Source organism: Macaca mulatta, chromosome 1 (genome assembly GCF_049350105.2).
Source record: "Macaca mulatta isolate MMU2019108-1 chromosome 1, T2T-MMU8v2.0, whole genome shotgun sequence".
In the NCBI taxonomy this organism is placed as follows: Eukaryota; Metazoa; Chordata; class Mammalia; order Primates; family Cercopithecidae; genus Macaca; species Macaca mulatta.
Window position 1 is genome coordinate 236,917,579 of NC_133406.1, and position 21,125 is coordinate 236,938,703.

The 21,125-nt window shown below is 46.0% G+C and overlaps 1 protein-coding gene across 3 annotated transcripts in view; it reads left to right on the forward strand.

Annotated features, from left to right (window-relative positions):
• The window catches only part of CEP104 (centrosomal protein 104), a 43,464-nt gene that overhangs the window by 12,402 nt on the left and 9,937 nt on the right, over positions 1-21,125 (forward strand). For all 3 annotated transcript variants that reach the window (XM_077978163.1, XM_015138975.3, XM_077978172.1), the window contains 14 exons: positions 314-376; positions 682-758; positions 5,211-5,379; positions 5,870-6,025; positions 7,474-7,701; positions 8,260-8,457; positions 9,857-10,024; positions 10,736-10,909; positions 13,220-13,396; positions 14,123-14,329; positions 14,734-14,841; positions 18,007-18,043; positions 18,333-18,399; positions 19,412-19,520. In XM_077978163.1, the coding sequence (XP_077834289.1) occupies positions 314-376; positions 682-758; positions 5,211-5,379; positions 5,870-6,025; positions 7,474-7,701; positions 8,260-8,457; positions 9,857-10,024; positions 10,736-10,909; positions 13,220-13,396; positions 14,123-14,329; positions 14,734-14,841; positions 18,007-18,043; positions 18,333-18,399; positions 19,412-19,520 (1,938 nt within the window). The remainder of the gene's footprint in view (positions 1-313; positions 377-681; positions 759-5,210; positions 5,380-5,869; positions 6,026-7,473; positions 7,702-8,259; positions 8,458-9,856; positions 10,025-10,735; positions 10,910-13,219; positions 13,397-14,122; positions 14,330-14,733; positions 14,842-18,006; positions 18,044-18,332; positions 18,400-19,411; positions 19,521-21,125) is intronic.

Sequence of the window (21,125 nt, forward strand, 5' to 3'; positions counted from 1 at the left end):
TGATAACAGTATAGGTCAGTTTGTTATAAAGGAGTTAAGTCCAGCCTGGGCAACATGGTGAAATCCTATCTCTGTAAACAAACACAAAAATTAGCAGGGCATAGTGGTTCACACCTATAGTCCCAGTTACTTGGGTGGCTAAGGTGGGGGAATCACTTGAGCCCGGGAGGTCCAGGCTGCAGTAAGCAATGATCACACCACTGCACTCCAGCCTGGGTGACAGACGAGACCCTGTCTCAAAGTATGTAAATAAAGGGGTTAAGTCATTTCAAACATTGTATATTTAATTTCTGTTAATTTAACACTTTCTTAGGTTGCTTTGGTTGCCATAAATATCATTGGAGACCCTGCAGATTTCAGTGATGAAAGCAATACTGTAAGTTTGGAAAGTTTTAATTCCTAAGGAAGTAAATGTATTTCTAACTGGAGGGGGTCGTTTATTTTCACCCAAAAAAAAGTATCATTTTTATAATCTGCATAAAATTGACTAGTGAATAACTTTCAAATGATTTTTAGGAGCTATAGCATATTAAACTTTTATTTAACAGTTTTAGCTGTCCTCCGAAAGAGGAGGATCACTGAACATTGTTGACAGCTTTATATGAAATAAGTCTTGTAGTTAAGGTTTTGTGCTGTTCCTCTTTCTCTCTGAGACACTAAGCAGCTGTTTTGCTCCCAAAGGCCTCTCGAGAGAAGTTGATTGACCACTACCTTGGGCACAACAGCGAGGACCCTGCTCTAGAAGGAACTTACACCAGGTAAGAGTCCTGCTCCCCAGCAATGAACTTCTGTTACTTTCCTCAGAATCGTGAAAGGGTCCGTCATTTCCAAAGGATTATGGACTTGGAGCCTCTAAATTCAGTTTAGAGCTGGATAAGCCACTGATTGGATTGTCTGAAAATTACATAAAGATTAAGGTCACTGTTTTGTTTAGCACACCTTCATTTATTTTTTCCCTTTTTTTTTTTTTTCTCTCTTGAGACAGAATTTCACTCTTGTTACCCAGGCTGGAGTGCAATGGCACCATCTCGGCTCACTGTAACTTCTACCTCCTGGGTTCAAGCACTTCTCCTGCCTCAGTCTCCCGAGTGGCTGGGATTACAGGTGCCCGCCACCATACCCAGGCTAATTTTTTGTATTTTTAGCAGAGATGGGGTTTCATCATGTTGGCCAGGCTGCTCTCGAACGCCTGACCTCAGGTGATCCACCCGCCTCAGCCTCCCAAAGTGCTGGGATTACAGACTTTAGCCACCGTACCCAGCCACACACCTTCATTTACTCCCCAGCAGAGACTACTTCCTTTCTTGTATTCAGATATTACTAGAAGTTTCCTAAAATGCATTTAAACAAAGATCTGTCAGCCATCCTTTGATATTTTATCAGCACAAGCAAATTCATGGTAAAAATCAAAGATATTAATTAACCTAGGTTATCAGTTCTACAGACATCACCTTACGGCCTCTTCAAAAGTTTAGAGGAGTGAAAACTATGTATCACATAGGTTTTTACCAATGTAAAAAAAAAACACAATTTTTACCAATCCCTCTCTACCCATTAAAAATATTTTTTCTCACTGCTAAGTTTAGCTAAAAAGAAAAAAAAGAAAAAAGGATACGGGGAAAGTTCTTCATGTTAACAATTGTAGGCTGGGTGTGGTGGCTAACGCCTGTAATCTTACTACTTTGGGAGGTCAAGGCAGGAGGACTGCTTGAGATCAGGGGTTTGAAACCAGCCTGGGTAACATGGCAAAACCCCATGTCTACTAAAAATACAAAAATTAGCTGGGCCTGGTGGCACGTGCTTGTAGTCTCAACTACTCAGGAAACTGAGGCAGGAAGATTGCTTGAGCCGAAATCATGCCACTGTATATCAGCCTGGGTGACAGTGAAACCCTGTCTCAAAAAAAAAAAAAAAAAAAGTATACATATTTTTCTGCTGCTGTTGCCGCTTCTCCTTTTTTTTAGCAGTGTAAGGACCGGGGGTGAATCTACCTTTGGAGAGCTAAAGGGCCCCACTGCGCCATCCTCGGTCACCCTGTCTGTCCTGGGCACCTCTTTGGGACGGTGGCTCCCTTGCCACCTACCTGCTGTGGATGACAACGAGGGGACTCCGTTCCAGAGGTGCCTGGTCTAAAGAAAAGAAGGGAAGGGCTGGCATAGTTGCCGCAATGAGACAAAAGAGGAATTGAAATGTTTTTTAGGCCAGGCATGGTGGTGCACACCTGTAATCCCAGCACTTTGGGAGGCCGAGGTGGGCGGATCACTTGAGGTCAGGAATTCAAGACCAGCCCGGCCAACATGGTAAAACTCCTTCTCTACTAAAAACACGAAAATTGGCTGAGTATGGTGGTGCACACCTGTAGTCCCAGCTACTCCAGAGGCTGAGGCAGGAGAATCCCTTGAACCTGAGAGATGGAGGTTGCAGTGAGCCAAGGTCATGCCACTGTACTACAGCCTGGGGGACAGAGCAAGACTCTATCTCAAAAAAAAAAAAAAAAAAAAGTTTTTTAAAAATAAAGAGGAATCCCAAATAATCCTTGGTTCTTCTCTGACAGCAGCTTCCCAATAAAGATCAACTTTTTAAACTTTAATAGAAATTTCAAATTTGTCCGCAACGTTTGGTGTAATTTCACTTTTACCCGCATACAGACTGCTCGCATAAAGTGATTTAATTCTTGATCCAGGCTCTTCTATTTGTACACAATGTGGATCAGATTTTCTCTGCAGTTGCTCAGGAGCCACGTGCGATTTGCTGAGTGTGCACTGGTGGACAGCGAGCCTTCCCTCCTGCAGAGGCTGCCCCACTTCCCCACAGGCCTGGTGCAGACCAGAGCTGTCACAGACACTTGTGAGTGTGGAGTGCTTAGAGAGTAGAGGCTATTCATATAATGTCTATAAAAAAAATAACAGCAGCCTCTCAGTCTCTCCCTCAGATGCCTCCTTTGCCTAATAGAAAAATCACAGTACTCTTCCCATCCTTCAAGCTGGGGATTGGAAGCACTGTGGGGAATGAGCGCTGAGAGTGGATGGCTGCCTCCCTCCTGCCAGCCTCGCCACAAGGACCGCGGCTGGGACTCTGCCCTTACTGAAGCAAGTGCAGCAGGGCAGGAACAACCAAACTGATTAAGTCTTTAGTGTCTCAGTATCTCCAATAAAGCTGCTTTCTGTCATTTTGATTTAGACTTTAAATCTGTTGCCTTAATCCAATTAGCCGGGTGGGATGGCAGGCTGTGGTTTGCCTGTCCTGCCCCACGCCCGGGGTTTTATGAAGGCTAAGTGCAAGGGCTGGGAAAAGCTGTGTAACTGGCATGTGTGGGCCTGTGCCGGACGTGGAATCTGGTCATTGCCACTGGGGGTTCTCTACCGAAGTGGGTAGACGGCACCCCACGCTGCTGCTGAATCAACAGGAGCTGGGACTGGGTGCCACAGGACATGATGTTTGCTTTGAAGGATTTTTACAATCAAATGAAGTCTTTGTGTTCATCTCTGGGACAGCAAGGCAACGTGACTTAGAGTGTCATATGTGTTACACTAAAAATAGTTAATGTGATCTTGTAGACACCCCAAAATGTTTCGCCGTTTAGTCATCCCTGGGATCAGATACAGTTCAGAGCTGCTGGTGCCGTCCCAGCCACCAGCCTGTGGTGCTGCTGTGAGCAAAATACCGTGACCCCCCGAGATGCCAGCGGGGGCTGTGAGTACTTAAAGGGGGCCTATTCCCATACCCCACTTGAATTCATTATAATATAGATTCACCAACTACACTTTTATGACAAATGTTTTCCTTAAAACGTACCTGTCTCGAAGGATGTTCAAGTCACCGTAAGCAGCTGGCTTGTTTAATGGGTTTGATACAGCAGCTGGGACACTTCAATCCTCGTCCTCTAGTAAGGTTTTGTTGCTTGGTGAGACTAGCTTTATTGTTTACATTCTAGACCCTACCTAGAGCTCAAAAGGAGGAATAGAGGTCATATTTAATCAGAAATGAGTTATTCAGGTGGCTACAAAAGATCGCTTATTGCTGAAGGAATGTTTCTGATCTCCTCTAGGACATAGTGGTGGACACCATACAACTTAACCCTTTGAGTAAAACCTCAGTGGTAGCAATTCTTAACCTATCATGTTCATCAAAAATACTGTGATGTTGGCTGGGTACAGTGGCTCACACCTGTAATCTCAGCACTTTGGGAGTCCGAGATGGGTGGATCACCTGATGTCAGGAGTTTAAGACCAACCTGGCTAACATGGCGAAACTCCATCTCTATTAAAAATACAAAAAATTAGCCAGGCGTGGTGGCACACGCCTGTAGTCCCAGCTATTTGGGAGGCTGGGGCATGAGAATAGATTGAACCCAGGAGGCAGAGGTTGCAGTGAGCCCAAGATCATGCCACTGCACTCCAGCCTGGTCAACAGAACAGGACTCTGTCTCAAAGAAAAAAATACAGGCTGGGCGCAGTGGCTTACACCTATAATCCCAGCACTTTGGGAGGCTGAGACTGGTGGATCACTTGAGGTCAGGAGTTTGAGACCAGCCTGGCCAACATGATGAAAATGTGTCTCTCCTAAAAATACAAAAATTAGCCAGGTGTGGTGGCACACACCTGTAATCCTAGCTACTCAGGAGGCTGAAGCAGGAGAATCGCCTGAACCCAGGAGGTGGAGGTTGCAGTGAGCCGAGATTGTGCCACTGCACTCCAGCCTAAGCAACAGAGTGAGACTCTGCCTCCAAAAAAAAGAAAAGAAAGAAAAAATACTGTGGTGTTATAAAATACGGTGCCTGGACTCCATTTTGGGCCCGCTAGTCACATTTCTTAGGGTGGGACGTGGTCATCCATTTGTTTTTGGTTTCATTTTTGTTTTTCTCCTTGTTCTGCAGTTGATTCACATTCACCGTCCTATTCCCAGGGCCCACAACGAGGTGAGGCCCAAAGTCTGCACTCTGAGCAAATGCACTGAAGGCTCAGATGCCCTGAAGTGCAGTTTGGTTCATGGTCAAGAGCATGAGCTTTGGAGTCAGAAAGACCTGCTTGCAATTAGGAGCTCTGTGACCTGAGGCCCGTTACTTCTCTGAGACCCATTTTCTCCTGCAGGAAATGCTCTGTGAACCATGATGGGGCACGGTAGGGAGGGGCATTTTCTCAACTGTGCATCTTCAGCACGGAACTCCTAGGGCTTGACATTATCTCTAAAATATACATTTCTTCCCTTAGGAGATCTGACTATATTTCTCCGCTAGATGACTTAGCTTTTGATATGTACCAAGATCCAGAAGTTGCACAGATTATACGAAAATTAGATGAAAGAAAACGGGAAGCCGTCCAAAAGGAACGCTATGATTATGCCAAGAAACTAAAACAAGCTATTGCTGATTTGCAAAAGGTATGGCTTTTGGAGAAAACAGTTCCTAATTTATGCCTGTAATAGGTTTTATGTATACTTAGAATAACTACATGGTAAAAGAAACCGGTTACTAAAAGCTGTGAAGTTAGTGTGAGTTCAGAGATCTCAGCAAAATAAAGTTATGGAGACAGATAAGCACTTTAAAAATGTAAATGGAAGCAGAAGCTTTACCTCTTCAGACTCATGTTCAGGTGCCAGGGTCAGCCGCCTCGTTACTAAGACCCCGAACACAGTGGGAAAACAGGAAAACCAGCTATCCCGAAAGTCATGACGAACCCATGGGCTTATTAGATGCCAGTACAGCAACAGCAGCCAGAACTTTGCTATGAGTGTGGCCCATTCCTTCCTTTTCCCTGTGCTCGCTCCCTCTCCTCACAAGATGGTTCAAGCATGACTCTTAAAAATTAGCTTTGCATTTGATGTGAGTTGATCCAAATTTGAAACAAAAAGCAAACATTTTGTGCTTCAGGTTGGTGAGCGCCTTGGGAGGTATGAGGTGGAGAAACGCTGTGCCGTGGAGAAGGAAGACTATGATCTCGCCAAGGAGAAGAAGCAGCAGATGGAGCAGTATCGCGCTGAGGTGTACGAGCAGCTGGAGCTGCACAGCCTCCTGGATGCCGAGCTGGTGGGTGCAGGAGCCTGGACGGGGTGGAGGAAAGCCTAGGAGAACAGAGAGTCAACTGTGTGGTTCACAAAGGTGGATAGATACCTTTGAAGTGTAGTGTAAAACACTCTGCAGTGCTCAGGGGACAGTTATCATAGATGGACTCAGCTCTGTGCCTACGTCAGGGAGGCTTTGCCTCAGCATGTTCTTTCAGGAGGCTCACAGTCGTGGGAAAGGGAACGAGCCAGGGTCAGGAAAACTGAGGCCCTGCTGCTTTTCCGCTGCATCCCTTCATCTCTCCAACTGCTTCCTTATTTGGAAAAGGCAGTGATGACCGTGCCCCACTGACCCCTCGGTGTTGTGAGGATCAAGTGAGAGCGAAGTACTAACAGCTTCAGTGTATTGAGAACATGTTTCCCATAAGGTGCTCTGCCTCTGATTTTAGAACTCATGCAGATGGGGCATTCAGCCCACATGACAGACTAGGAAACGAAGGTCCTGAGATACAGAATAGTAGTTGAGAGTGCACACTCTCAAGGTCAGGCATGGTGGCTCATGCCTGTAATCCCATCACTTTGGGAGGCCAAGGCTGGAGGATTGTTTGAGCCCAGGAGGATTGTTAGACCAGCCTGGGCCACATAGAGAGACCCTGTCTCTACAAAAAATAAATAATAGCCAGGCCTGGTGGCACACACCTGTAGTCCTAGCTACTCAGGAGAGTGAGAACGGAGGATCACCTGGGCCCAGAAGTTCAAGGCTGCAGTGAGCTACGATCGTGCCACTGCACTTCAGCCTTGGTGACAGAGCAAGACCCTGTCTCTAAAAAAAGAGAGAGCACACTCTGGAGCTGGATTGCCTGGGTTCAAATCCGGGCACCACCATTCCAGCTCTGTGATCACAGACTAATTCTCATCAGCTTTATGCCTCAGTGTTCCATCAGCTTTCAAGTGGGAGTAAAAAGAGTAAGCATTAATGAGCCTGCCTGTCCAAAACATTCAGTACCATGCCCAGTGTGCAGCAACTGTGCAGTCAGCTTTACTTGTTGGGTTACACAACATCACTTTCCTTTGTACACACAGTGAATAGCAGTGCCAGATTCTGAATAGAAGTCCACTTGGGTCCAGCCCAGGTGCTTTCTCCACACCACCGTGCTCCTTCAGGGACACATATGTGTGGACATCTCCATGCACAAATGTTCATTCCTTCACTAGCATTTTGGGTGTGTGTGTCACTTTTGTAGTCCACACGGAAATGTGGAGAGACAACTGAGATGAGTGCAGCTTGATTGTGTGGGGCTTTCAAGGAGATTTCACGCTGTGGAAGTTTCTCTTTGGTTTTGAAACTTTTCTTTGTGCCAAGGAGCCTCTTCCAGCACAGCTTTCTAAAGTCTTATTCATCTGGAGGAATGAGATGGATACGTCTGTCGTGGCAGTGGCATTTGAAATTAAATGTCCCTTTTTGTTCCCTAGATGCGAAGACCTCTTGATTTGCCCCTCCGGCCCCTCGCTCGTTCTGGCAGTCCTCGCCACCAAAAGCCAATGCCCTCACTACCACAACTGGAAGAAAGAGGAACAGAAAACCAGTTTGCAGAACCTTTCCTTCAGGAAAAGCCTTCATCATATTCTCTAACTATTTCTCCTCAGCATTCTGCAGTAGACCAGTTACTCCCTGCCACAGATCCTCATCCAAAGATCAATGTAGGTAATTCTGTTTCAGATTGGCGTTCACTTTATTTGGATATTTGTAGAGGACCTGTGTTATGTCAGGTGCTGTTCCCGTGCATGGAGTGCATGAGTGCACCCCAGCCAGACCCACCTCTGTTCCATTCTAGGAGCCATAGTGCTGAGTGAGAACATAGCCACATAAGCAATAGACCTGATGACACCTCGTGAGCATGTTTGTTAAAATCAGGCTTGATGCTTATTTCTAAGCAATAAACTAAGGATATATCAGAGATCTTGTCAGAAAAAAAGATGTAATAGCCTTTACTTTAGTAGTCTCCATCGAGGCGGAATCTACCTTGCTTTTATTAGGTCTGTAATAAGTTTAGAAAGGAACAGAAAGCCTCATCTAATCTTTTCAATTACATCTTCTTTGTTGTATAAATTATTCTAATCTGATGATACTGATATTTAGCAAAATAACATCTTGCAGATCAGGTAAGTAAGCACAGTGAGCCTGCCCGTGAGAGGTGCCTTGGAGAATGCGACCCATGGAGCTCCCCAGCACTTTCCTCTCTCCTTCGCTTACTGCAGGCAGAGTCCCTGCCCTATGATGAGCGGCCTCTTCCAGCTATTCGTAAGCATCATGGGGAGGCAGTGGTGGAGCCGGAAATGAGTGATGCAGACATCAGCGATGCTCGGAGGGGAGGCTTGTCAGGGGAGCCAGAGCCCTTAACCGAGAAGGCCTTGAGAGAAGCCAGCTCTGCCATCGATGTGTTGGGAGAAACCTTGGTAAAAAAAAAAAAAAAACAGTGGGGGACAGAGGGGAGGGAAGGCTATATGGCATGCCCACCTCTGTGTACTTACGCATGAAGAAGGGAAAATGCCCAGGGCTTTGCATTTGTAATATTGTTGACTTCCCTTTGTTCTCGCTGGATTGGAAAGTCTTTTGTTAACTTTTTTTTTTTTTTTAAGAAACAGTGTCGCTCTGTCACCCAGGGTGGAGTACAGTGGCATGATCATAACTCACTGTAGCCTTGAACTCCTGGCCTTGGCCTCCCAAAGTGCTGGGATTACACATTAGCCACTGTGCCTGGCCCTTCTGTAAATTATGAATTATGTGAAACAGCAAAAACATGAGCTAAGATGTATCAATGAGTACTCATTTCACCCTGGGTGTCCTTCTGGCATTCATGGAGTTTGTATTAAACACCTGCTGTCTTCTGAACACCAGCTAATTCCAGCACAAAATGATGGCATAGCAAAAGATGGAAGTATCTCCTTATAGAAATGAGTAGTGTTGGCCAGGCTTAGTGGCTCACACCTATAATCCTGGCACTTTGGGAGGCTGCGGCGGGTGGATCATGAGGTCAGGAGTTCAAGACCAGTTTGGCCAAGATGGTGAAACCCCATCTCTACTAAAAATACAAAAATTGGCCAGGCATGGTGGCAGGCGCCTATAATCCCAGCTACTCAGGAGGCTGAGGCAGGAGAATTGCTTGAACCCGCAGGAAGACGGAGGTTGCAGTGAGCCGAGATCGCACCACTGCACTCCAGCCTGGGCGACAGAGTGAGACTCTGTCTCAAAATAAAAAAGAGAAATGAGTAGGATTTTCACCTCATTCTGAGCTTTAAAATATTTCCCTTGGAGGCCGGGCGCAGTGGCTCACGCCTGTAATCCCAGCACTTTGGGAGGCCAAGGCGGGCGGATCATGAGGTCGGGAGATTGAGACCATCCTGGCTAACACGGTGAAACCCGTCTCTACTAAAATACAAAAATTAGCTGGGCGTGGTGGCAGGCCCCTGTAGTCCCAGCTACTCGGGAGGCTAAGGCAGGAGAATGGTGTGAACCTGGGAGGCGGAGCTTGCAGTGAGCTGAGATGGCACCACTGCACTCCACCCTGGGCCACAGAGCAAGACTCCGTCTCAAAAAATATATATATATTTCCCTTGGAGCATTTAATACTTTTTATACTTTAACGTCTTAAATTTCCTTATCAGAAAAAATTATTTCTCTAAATATGCGTATTTATTTGTAAAAGTTCTGTTACTAGAAATTAATCAGTTTATGAAAGTTCTGTTATTAGAAATGAATCATCTTACTTTAAAAAAAAAAAACAAAGCCTTCAAGTTGTGTAGTATTGGAGGATGGTTGTGTGATGTCATGCAAATGCTGCCTGTTTTGTGGCAGGTTGCTGGGGCCTATTCTAAGACATGGTCCTACCGAGAGGATGCACTGCTTGCCTTGTATAAGAAGTTGATGGAAATGCCTGTTGGAACCCCAAAAGAAGACTTAAAGAACACACTCAGAGCTTCCATCTTTCTCATTAGAAGAGCCATAAAGGACATTGTGACCTCCGTGAGTGCCCTCAGCTGGTGCTGGCTCCAGTATCCGTGGATGAGATCATGTGCCGTACCACAGAAGACCAGAGCAGCTTGAGAGAGGACCAGTTGGTCATTGACATGGTCACCAACTGTAACTCGATAGAATCACTAAGAAATGAGGTTCTCTAGCAAGAGCTATATTGTGCAACTGATCTTACATGAAGGGTCTGGGAAATCTGCCTTTGCTTGGGTCATTATCTCTGGTCTCGAGCAACATGTTCTGCAAAGCCAGGTGTTTGTGGAGGCCTGGTTCAGTGCTACCACATCTTCAGTTTGTGTTCTCACTTTGCATGAAACCTGATGAGGTTGAGAGTTAGTGTTTTTCTAATGCTGAGTGGGCCTTAAGAATGGACATTGCACAGTTGGGCTTACCCATTGAAGCAGGGCTGTTAGATACTTGGTGTGAAGGGAAGATTTGGGCTTACCCGTTGAAGCAGGGCTGTTAGATACTTGGTATGAAGGGAAGATGGGGAGTGATTTATGACAGAGTGAAATAAGAGCATATGTCCTTTATATGCAAGGTACTGTGTTTAGAAAGCAGTTTTTAGTTTGCCATTTTCAGCCTTTCAGACGAGACGTCATTTTCAATATAATGTTCATATGTATTACTGATAGTAGATTCTACGTTTTCTCTTGGTAGAATTCCACTGTAGTAACTCATCTGTGTTTATCCCTTTTCTCTTAGGTCTTTCAGGCTTCTTTGAAATTGTTGAAAATGATGATTACACAATATATTCCTAAACATAAACTGAGTAAACTTGAAACAGCTCACTGTGTGGAGAGGACCATTCCCGTTTTGCTCACCAGAACTGGAGATTCTTCTGCCCGCCTCCGTGTGACAGCTGCAAATTTTATTCAGGTCTGAACTTCACCACGGCATTTGAAACCATAGATGATAAACATATTCGTGTAGCTCTCTGGCTTTCTTAACACCTTACAAGATTCTGTCTCTACTCAGTTAACATTATTCTCAGGGATTTGCCATCACACTTTACTTATGCTCTAAAAGGTCAGTTTTGTCTTAGACATAAACTTCAGTTAAAATCTACAGTTGGGTTTTTCCAACATTTCTTTTATCCAACATATGCCATTAATTTTTTAAATAAATAAAAGCGGAAAATGATATAAAAATAGAAAATCTGAGGGTAAAGAAATAAAAGATACAACTGTCTTAATCGAAATATTTTCATTCTTTCACCAAACGTGCCTCCTCTAGGCTAGATATTATGGGAAATATTGAGATAGAGATAAATGTATGAATTTGGGGGCACACAGTTATATACCATAATGTGAAAATATGTTTTGCTGTCTTTAAACTAGCTAATGAATTCATCTAGTCTAGGAGTTCTTAAGACTCTCCCTTTGGGCTTAAGAAAGCTTATGAATTAAGTTTTACACAAAATTTTGTGATGTGCAGATCCTTCTTAAAAAAGAATCCAGGCCAGGCTGGGCGAGGGAGCTCATGCCTGTAGTCCCAGCACTTTGGGAAGCTGAGGCGGGTGGATCACGAGGTCAGGAGATCAAGACTATCCTAGCCAACCTGGTGAAACCCCTTCTCTACTAAGAATACAAAAATTAGCCGGGTGTGGTGGCACATGCCTGTTGTCCCAGCTACTTGGGAGGCTGAGGCAGGAGAATTGCTCGAACCCGGAAGGTGGAGTTTGCAGTGAGCCAAGATCGCACCACTGCACTCCAGCCTGGGCGACAGAGCAAGACTTCATCTCAAAAAAAAAAAAAAAAAGAATCCAGGCCAGGCAGGGTGGCTCATGCCCATAATCCCAGCACTTTGGGAGACCAAGGTGGGCAGATCAATTGGGCCCAGGAGTTTGAGACCAGCCTGGCAAACATAGTGAGACTCTGTCTCTGCAAAAAACACAAAAATTAGCCGGGTATGGTGATGCAGCCCTGTCGTCCCATCTACTCAGAGGGCCGAGGTGAGAGGCTTGAGCCCAGGTGGTTGAGGCTACAGTGAGCTGTGATCTCGCCACTGCACTCTAGCCTTGGTGACAGAGCAAGACTGTGTCTCAAAAGAATCCAGAGGGGTCATTTCTCTAAAATATGAGTAACCACAGATCTAGTTTCATTTAATAAACCTAAATTTTCAGAGTAAATGAGGAAAACAAATGCTAATAAAAAGTAAGAATAAATGCTGTCATGCTCATGTGCTACAATACACTCCTGGTTAAGACAGCTAGAATTTGGGGGTGGGGAGGCCCATCTTTCAAAAGATATGTTGCAGATGAGCACATGTTATTGCTTCATTTAATTGTTTTTAAGCCGCATTAATTTCTGAGCAGTTTGGTGGTGCTAAAATGTTCTATTTCAGATAACCTTAAGGCAATCTGTTGAGGGTTACAATTATTGTGCACCAGTGTGCTGGTTAGCAGACTAAATACACACTCCCAGCATCTGTTTGTCATTAAGGAGTTTACTGTCCAGACTTCCCTGGAGAATGCTCTTCTTCTCTTAGCTTTTAGATTTATACAGAGTCACTCACAGGCCCAAATACAGAGTGAATTGGGCCAGCAAGATGAGAGATTATTTTAGATGATAGGACCTACAGACCTATTGGAAACAGGTTTATTTCTGATTGCAACTTAACGCTTCAACATCTTATTTTTTTCTCTGTCTCTGGTTAATAAAGTGATAAATATCTTAATTACATAAAGACTTGTTTGTTTAGGGACATTAAAATATGTAATGGTACTTACATTTTTTTCCGTCTTAATCCACTAGTAACCATATCACTGCAGAATCATACACTCTTGGCTGACATTTAATAAATACTAAAATAACAATGATTCTAGCAACAACTATAATTTCTTTTAGAATTTTAGAAATGAGAAAACCTCTTCCTTGAAGCTGAAGAGTACTGAGAACAGAAACCTTCAAGTTTTCAATTACGCTTCTGAAGAGCTTTCATTACACATAAAATTGTTTTATTCTTCATGGTTTTATTTCCTGTGACTCAGGTTTTCATTTCTAATCGTTGTTATGTTTTAAATAGAAATACAAGCTTACAGATTGGTGCTCTTATTGCTCTTTGTCACTATCATTCTGTATTTCCCTATTTTTTCCTTCAATGTTTAGTTTAAGATCATGCTGCATTGTACTAAACTGCCTCCAGCATTTTCCAGTAAAAATTAACAAATTACGTTGGCTTTCTTAGGAAATGGCCTTGTTTAAAGAAGTTAAGTCTCTCCAAATTATTCCATCCTACCTGGTGCAGCCATTGAAAACAAACTCTTCAGTTCACCTGGCAATGAGTCAGATGGGCCTCCTTGCCCGGCTGCTGAAAGACCTGGGCACTGGGAGCTCGGGCTTCACCATTGACAACGTGATGAAGGTAAGTGGACCTCGCGTGTGACACACCACCTGGCCTGGCACTCACCACAGTGCCTGGAGCATGGCAAGGGTCTCATCAACATTTGTTGAAGGAATGAGTGAGACTGATTTCAGAAAAACAGCATTTCATCCAACAAATGGGGGCCCCCACACGCGTCCTGCTGTCTAATGGTACATGGTGTGTACAGATCTTTATCCATGGAGAGAAACAAATCATAAAAAACATTTCTTTGTCTTTAAGAGACAATAACAGCAGCGTAATGGAGAATATCAGGCACAGGTTGAAGCCCCTGATCTGAAATGCTTAAGACCATAAGTGTTTAGGATTTCAGATTGTTTTCGGACTCTGGAATACTTCCATTACATTTACTGGTTTGGATCGCAAATCCCAAAACCTGAAACTGCACATCGGCTACACAGAAGCGCACACCTCCAAAGAGGATGAGAAACCATGGGCCCCGGAGACGCACGGTGGGGATGGAATTACACTATAGCCACAGCGTTCTGTTTCTTACAAAGATCCAAAACAAGCGTAATGAAAGTATAACACAGCTTACACCGAGACGGTAGATCCGTGAGGTTTTAGGTTTGAAGTACCTCATAATACTTAATATGGATGTTTTCTCATTTCTTTATTTTTCAAATGTTTATAATGTACCTTTTTTGTATGCTAAAAGAAATTAATTTTATTTTCAGAATCAGTAACAAGAGCCCCTCCCAACTTTAGTTTTCAGTGAGTTCCCTGGAGCATAGAGTGTATGAGGTCCGCGAGACGGCAGTTAGAATTATTCTGGACATGTACAGACAGCACCAGGCTTCCATTCTGGAGTACCTTCCGCCGGATGACAGCAACACACGCAAGAACATTCTCTACAAAACAATTTTTGAGGGATTTGCTAAAATAGATGGCAGACCTACAGATGCTGAGATGAGGGTGAGTTAACTGTGGTGAAGTTAAGACCTCATCCTATATTGAAGAAGTTACTTGGTACATAAATAAGTAAATACATAATTTGAAGGAGCCATGTGTATGGGAAGCTCAGGCCTACTGGCTAAGAACAGGTTCCTGCATTCGGATCCTGGCTCCTCCACTTTCTGCCAGTGAGAACCTCAGGTTCCCAGGCTGCAAACGGAATAATGATAGCCGTGAGAACATGGCGGGTTTATCTATCAATAAACACCGACGAAATCAATGGAAAAGATTTGCTTCTAACTTGTTATTCGTCTTAGTGAATATTATAATTTATAAGAAATATAGTTGATATGCCATAGTTTGTCTCCCAGTTTCTGAGATTACCCTAACAAGCTATTCTAATGGAAAAATAATTTTCTCACCAGGCACGGAGAAAAGCGGCTACAGAAGAAGCAGAAAAACAAAAGAAAGAAGAAATTAAAGCTTTACAAGGGCAGCTGGCAGCACTGAAAGACATTCAGGCTGAAGTTCAGGTTGGAAGTAAACACGTCTTTCACCTGTGTGCTTTTAGCTGCAATGTATTTTGCTGTATAGATCACATCATACTTGACTTACTTTTCATGGAATTATGCAAATGAGCGTCTTGATTCCTTCTGTTTTTTTAGGTTAGTTTTGGGGTAGATGACAGAAGCCCTCCATGGAGAGGTGGAATTGGGTGGCAGATACTCCTGCTGCCCCTCCATCCTCTGTCAGAATTGATGTGAGCTGCTGCATAGGTTTAGGCAGGGACCAGGGGCTGTGGGCACAGAGCTGCTCTCCTCCACAGCTCTCCAGCCACCTTCAGAGACAAAGGAGAAAAATCAGCTTGACTATAAAGGTCTGCTTCAGTGCATTAAAAAGGGAAGGTTCCAGGTAAACATTCTGTTTCCATGAACCCTTACTCTTTAAGCCTATGGGGGTGTTATGTGTACTGGGAACAAATATTTGGTTGAATATAAATGTGTTCCTCTTCAACCTCCCTGCTTCTGGGATATGAATTAGCTTCGTAACACTAATTTTATGATGAAGTTTCCTTCAGCTGTTAGAAAATTTCCTTTAAAAGAAGAAATAAGAGGCGGCAGAACACAGGGAGTTTCCGTTCCGCAGACCTGAGGTTTCAGCCATGCCAGGTGGATGAGATCTGGGACCTGCTGGCACCTCAGGCCTGCAGCCCACTCGGCTGCACAGCTCACCCAGAGCTGCTCAGAGGGCAGAGCTCATGTCAAGTGTTCTTACCACAGATTTTTAAAAGAAGAAATGGGTACCAATGGGGGAAAAAAGATCAAATGTGGCTGAATAGATGCTGAACTTCCTATGGCGAAAAGTCACAGTGACATTTCCACCAAATGTTGGAACGTCAGAGTCACAATCAGAAAAAGACACGAGGCAGAAGGAGGCAGGCAGACCTTGGGATGGGGGGTGAGCCTCTGGCTCAGGTCCGCATCGTGGTGTGGACGACTTTTGTGTGCTCAGTGACCCTCGGTGGCTCAGCACACACTCATTGTGATTAGTACACAAACAAAAGACACGGATGTCACAAACTGAAGGGCTTTCCTCCAGCCATGAGCTAGCACATACTAAGCCCGTTGCCAGGCGCCTGCCTCCCACCTCCCTCACCACAGCCTAGGACCTGGTGGCAGTGGCCTCTGAGGTAGCAGCCGTCCAGGAGCTGTTGTTCGCAGCACTGTCTGTCCCGGGGTTGCCTGTGCTGACGGGCTGCACAGCACTGTCTGTCCCGGGGTCGCCTGTGCTGACGGGCTGCACAGCACTGTCTGTCCCGGGGTCGCCTGTGCTGACGGGCTGCACAGCACTGTCTGTCCCGGGGTCGCCTGTGCTGACGGGCTGCACAGCCTCCACACAGCTGTCCTGAGAGCCTGCAGCTCCTGCTCATTGGCTCAGTGTTTATGGAGGCCTCTCTGTGCCAGGCACCATCTGGCTGTGGAAATACAACAGGCAGCAAAGCAAAGTCCCGCCCTCATGGAGCTGGGGCTCCCGGGAGGAGCAGACAAGGGAGAAAGACCCAGGCAGTGGGTCCCTGCTGCAGGGTGCTAGGGGCCATGGTGTGCTGGGACCTCGAGGCCAGTACAGGCCTGCGCCTCCACACACGGCCTGGTGAAGGCCTCTCCCAGGAGAATGACGGGATGGGATGGTTTTTTCTCTTTTTAAATTATTGGGGTGAAATACGCAGAGTGTAAATCTTAGCATTTTAAGTGCACACTGCGGTGGCATGGGGTGCTCTCACATTGTTGTGCAATCATCACTACCATCCATCTCCAGAACTTTCAGAATTTACATATTAAGTCCTTTTCTGGTTCTAAAATCATACTCTTGGCCACAGTGACTCAATCCTGTAATCACAGCACTTTGGGAGGCTGAGACAGCAGGATCACTTGATTTCAGAAGTTTAAGACCAGCCTGGGCAACATAGTGAGACCTCATCTCTACTAAAACTTTAAAAAAAAACTTAGCCAGACATGGTGGTGAGCACCTGTAATCCCAGCTACTCAGGAGGCTGGGGCAGGAGGATGGCTTGTACCCAGGAGCCCAAGGCTGCAATGAGTTATATTTGCACCACTTACAGCCTAGGCAACAGAGTGAGACCCTGTCTAAAAATAATGATAATAGGAATAAACCTGTGCTCTTTTGGGGGGCAGGGTGGGTGTCTGTGGAACTAGAATCACACTGCTGCATGTGTTTTCCACAGTCAGTGGTTGAGTTTGAGAGAAATTACTAGCATGTAAAATTGAATTTTCTATAAGTGTAGTAGACAGTATTCTTCTTTATAATGCATCATTTAAGTGCCATCTATAGAGCGACCAACTTGTTCCTGTTCCTCTCAAGCCTGAAAGTCTCAGGGAGTCCCCTCAGCACCCTCACACTGAGATGGTGTGTCCTCTGCGGTTTTCAGTGTTGACGGAGACTGCAGTGGTGCTGGAGAGTCTGAGGGGCAGGGAGAAGACGTGATGGGGTCTCTCAAGGCTAGGAGGGCTGCTGGGACGAGCTTAAGAGTTACCTGACTGAGAAGGGCGCCCAGGTGCGTCACGAGCCACTGGGAGGCCACGTGGAAGGGATCTGTGGCCACAAGAGTCATCTCCACAGAGTGGCAGGGCTGAGGGCCCAAGGGGAGGGGCTTACGAGAGAAGGGGAGAGGGAGTATCCATGCCTCTTTTGAAGACAGGGCATATTGATTCCTCTTTCCAAAAGTTTAGTTATTTTTCGATAGAAATTCTTTTTTTTTAATTTTTTTATTCGGAGACAGGGTCTTACTCTGTCGCCAGCCTGGAGTGCAGTGGCATGTCAGCTCACTGCAACCTCCACCTCCCAGGCTCAAGTGATCCTCCCTCCCCAGCCTCCTGAGTAGCTGGGACTACAGGGCACACCACCACACCTGGCTAAGTTTTGTCTTTTTTGTAGAGACAGGGCTTTGTTTGCCATGTTGCCCAGGCTGGTCTTGAACTCCTGAGCTCAAGCAATCCACCACTCAGCTTGGCCTCCCAGAGCGCTGGGATTACAGACATGAGCCACCTTGCCCAGCCAGTAGAAATTCTAAAACAAAACCCAGAAATGTGCTTTCATGATCAAAACGTATCCTCAGCAGGCTCTCACTCACACTCACACTGCAGCCCTTTGTCCCTGACCTTACTGTTTTTGTGTCTTAGGAAAAAGAAAGTGATGCTGTGAAGCCAAAGAATCAGGGTATGTAAAGAACTGGGGTGCACAAAGAATTGGGGTGTGTAAAGAATCGGAGTGTGTAAAGAATCAGGGTGTGTAAATGCATGTCATGGAAGCTCCGTGTGGAAACGGCTTCCGTCCATTCAGCAAGTATCACTGGACACCTGCTGCACCTCAGCCATCTCCCAGCTGAATGGAAAACACTGCTACCTTTTCACTTGTATCATGGTTTTATAGCTCACATCAAACTGCTTACTAAAATTTTGAAAATCATTTCTATAAAAAGTTATTTAAATTGTTTTAATCTCTTCAGACATTCAAGGAGGGAAAGCAGCCCCTGCCGAAGCTCTGGGAATCCCGGATGAGCACTATCTAGATAAGTGAGTCGCACTGTCTTCCACCCCCATATGACGGTCAGGCTGACGGGCGCTCTCCAGATAAGTGAGTCGCGCTGTCTTCCACCCACTGTACGATGGTCAGGGTGAGGAGCCACACAGAAACCCTGGAAAGGGAACCCGTCCTCCCTAGTTGGCCCTTCGTAGTCATCATGAAAGGTAGGAAATGTGCCTTCTCCACTAACCAGCATCCACTCCGAGTCCGTCAAGACAACTTTCCCAGCCGGGCGCGGTGGCTCAAGCCTGTAATCCCAGCACTTTGGGAGGCCGAGACGGGCGGATCACGAGGTCAGGAGATCGAGACCATCCTGGCTAACACGGTGAAACCCCGTCTCTACTAAAAAATACAAAAAACTAGCCGGGCGAGGTGGCGGGCGCCTGTAGTCCCAGCTACTCCGGAGGCTGAGACAGGAGAATGGCATGAACCCGGTAGGCGGAGCTTGCAGTGAGCTGAGATCCAGCCACTGCACTCCAGCCTGGGTGACAGAGCGAGACTCCGTCTCAAAAAAAAGAAAAAAAAAAAAGAGACAACTTTCCCTCTGTTGCCCCAATGGAAGTTGCCAGTCTGTTTGTCAAAACCGTCGTAACAGGCACAGACTATCACAGCAGCAAAATTCTTTTTACTCTACAGCAGCCAGGACAGATCTATAAGAATGTAGGGTCTTTGTCTTATCTTTTTATTGTAACTTAAAATATCCTTTCTGCTTGATGATGCTGAGTGAAAGTCTGGAAGGATCGTATGCCCGTTGATTTCAGGTACCTCCTTGGCGAGGGCTTTCCTATCGTGCTTTAACACATGGCACACCCAGCCTCCACTGCTGCCTGCAAGGGAGGCCCAGCCCAGGCCCCGCAGAGCAAACTGAGGCAGTTCGGAATGAGAGGGAAACTGCACACAACACAGGGACTGCGGCAATTCAGAATTTCGGGACGTGGGAGCAGAGCGGCCATCAGTGGAACTAGATCCTTACCTTTATTTCCTGCTTTTCTTTCCTTTCAGTTTGTGTATTTTTTGTGGGGAAAGGAGTGAATCCTTCACAGAGGAAGGTCTCGATCTCCACTACTGGAAGCACTGTCTCATGCTGACAAGATGTGACCACTGCAAACAGGTCAGGCCGGGGCACAGCCGCCCAGCTGCTTGCATGAGCATGAACACCTGACTGTTGAAAGACTGAGTCACAAAGCTGCCCCAAGGCTTAGTATTTTCAGAGAGGTTGTGAGAAAAGTAACTGAAACCTAACACACCCCTGAAAAACGCATGCGAGTCATTCCATAAACATGCTGTGCGGCCACCTCCCCTCAGGGCTCTTCCCAGAGTCAGCAGGGGCCTGATTTCTGACACCACAATGGGTGCTCCTTGCTCTTTGAGCTTTATAGAAACAGAACCATGTGGTGTCATGTCGGATTTCTTGCTTTGTCGTGTCCACAGCGCCTTCGTCCATCTGCTGCTGTGCACGAGGGCTGTGTCCAGTTTGGGACCATGACGAGCAATGTTGCCACAGTGTTCTGGTGTCTTCCAGGATGCACGGGAATGCACTTTCTTGGGTTCACGATGTGTCGTGGGATTGCCGGGTGTGCTGATGCTCAGTGGGGCTGCCCAGGAGTACTCCAAAGGGATTGTGCCCAGGCACTGCCACCAGCAGCACGGGCACTGCCTCCCTTCCCACAGTGCCCCTGCGGCCACGCTTCCTGCTGCCTTGGCGAGTTCCCAGTGTGCCTGTCCCTGGTGAAGATGAGGTGGAGCACCCGTCCTTTTGTCTGCAGGCATTGGCTGTCCTCCTGCAAAGCACCTTCTGGTTTCTCACCCATTTACCTCGGGTTGTCCATGTGTTTTTATTGATTTGGAGCCATTCTTTATACATGTGGATGTGAGTGCTTGGTCAGTTGCATGAATTGTGACCACCTGCTCCCACTGCACAGCATGCATCTTCACTGTCTTAAGTGTCTTGAGGAAGACTCATTTTTAATGTTAGCATTGCCTGCCTTACCAGTGTTTTTCATGGTTCGTGCTATTTGTGTCCTGTGTAAGAAGTCTTCCCCGATCACCTATATTAGGCCTTTCTTACATTACTATAAAGAAATACCTGGCTGGACACGGTGGCTCACGCCTGTAATCCCAGCATTTTGGGAGACCGAGGCGGGCGGATCACCTGAGGTCGGGAGTTCAAGACCAGCCTGACCAACATGGTGAAACCCCATCTCTACTAAAAATACAAAATTAGCCAGGCGTGGTGGTGCATGCCTGGAATCCCAGCTACTCAGGAGGCTGAGGCAGGAGAATCGCTTGAACCTGGGAGGCAGAGGTTGCAGTGAGTCAAGATCACACCATTGCACTCCAGCCTGGGCAACAAGAGTGAAACTCCATCTCAAAAAAAAAAAAAAAAAATCCCTAAGACTGGGTAATTTATGAAGAAAAGAGGTTGGACTGGCTCACAGTGTGTCAAGTCCTGCGGCCTGAAGTTACAGAGTATACACAAGTCATTTCTGCCAGAGACACCAACGTAGCAGGAGAATCTCTTACAACTCTTCTGTGGTCCTGTTTCTGTGCACATTCTTAGAAATAGCTGGGAGCCACGATATGAACCCAGGGCCACACATATAACCACTGAGCCACTCTGTGTCCTCATCCAAGTTTCACACTCAGGTCGACCGTAGCTTCCCCATCCTTTCCAGCGGCCCCTGCCCAATGCTCCGGCGACAGGAAAGGAAGGACA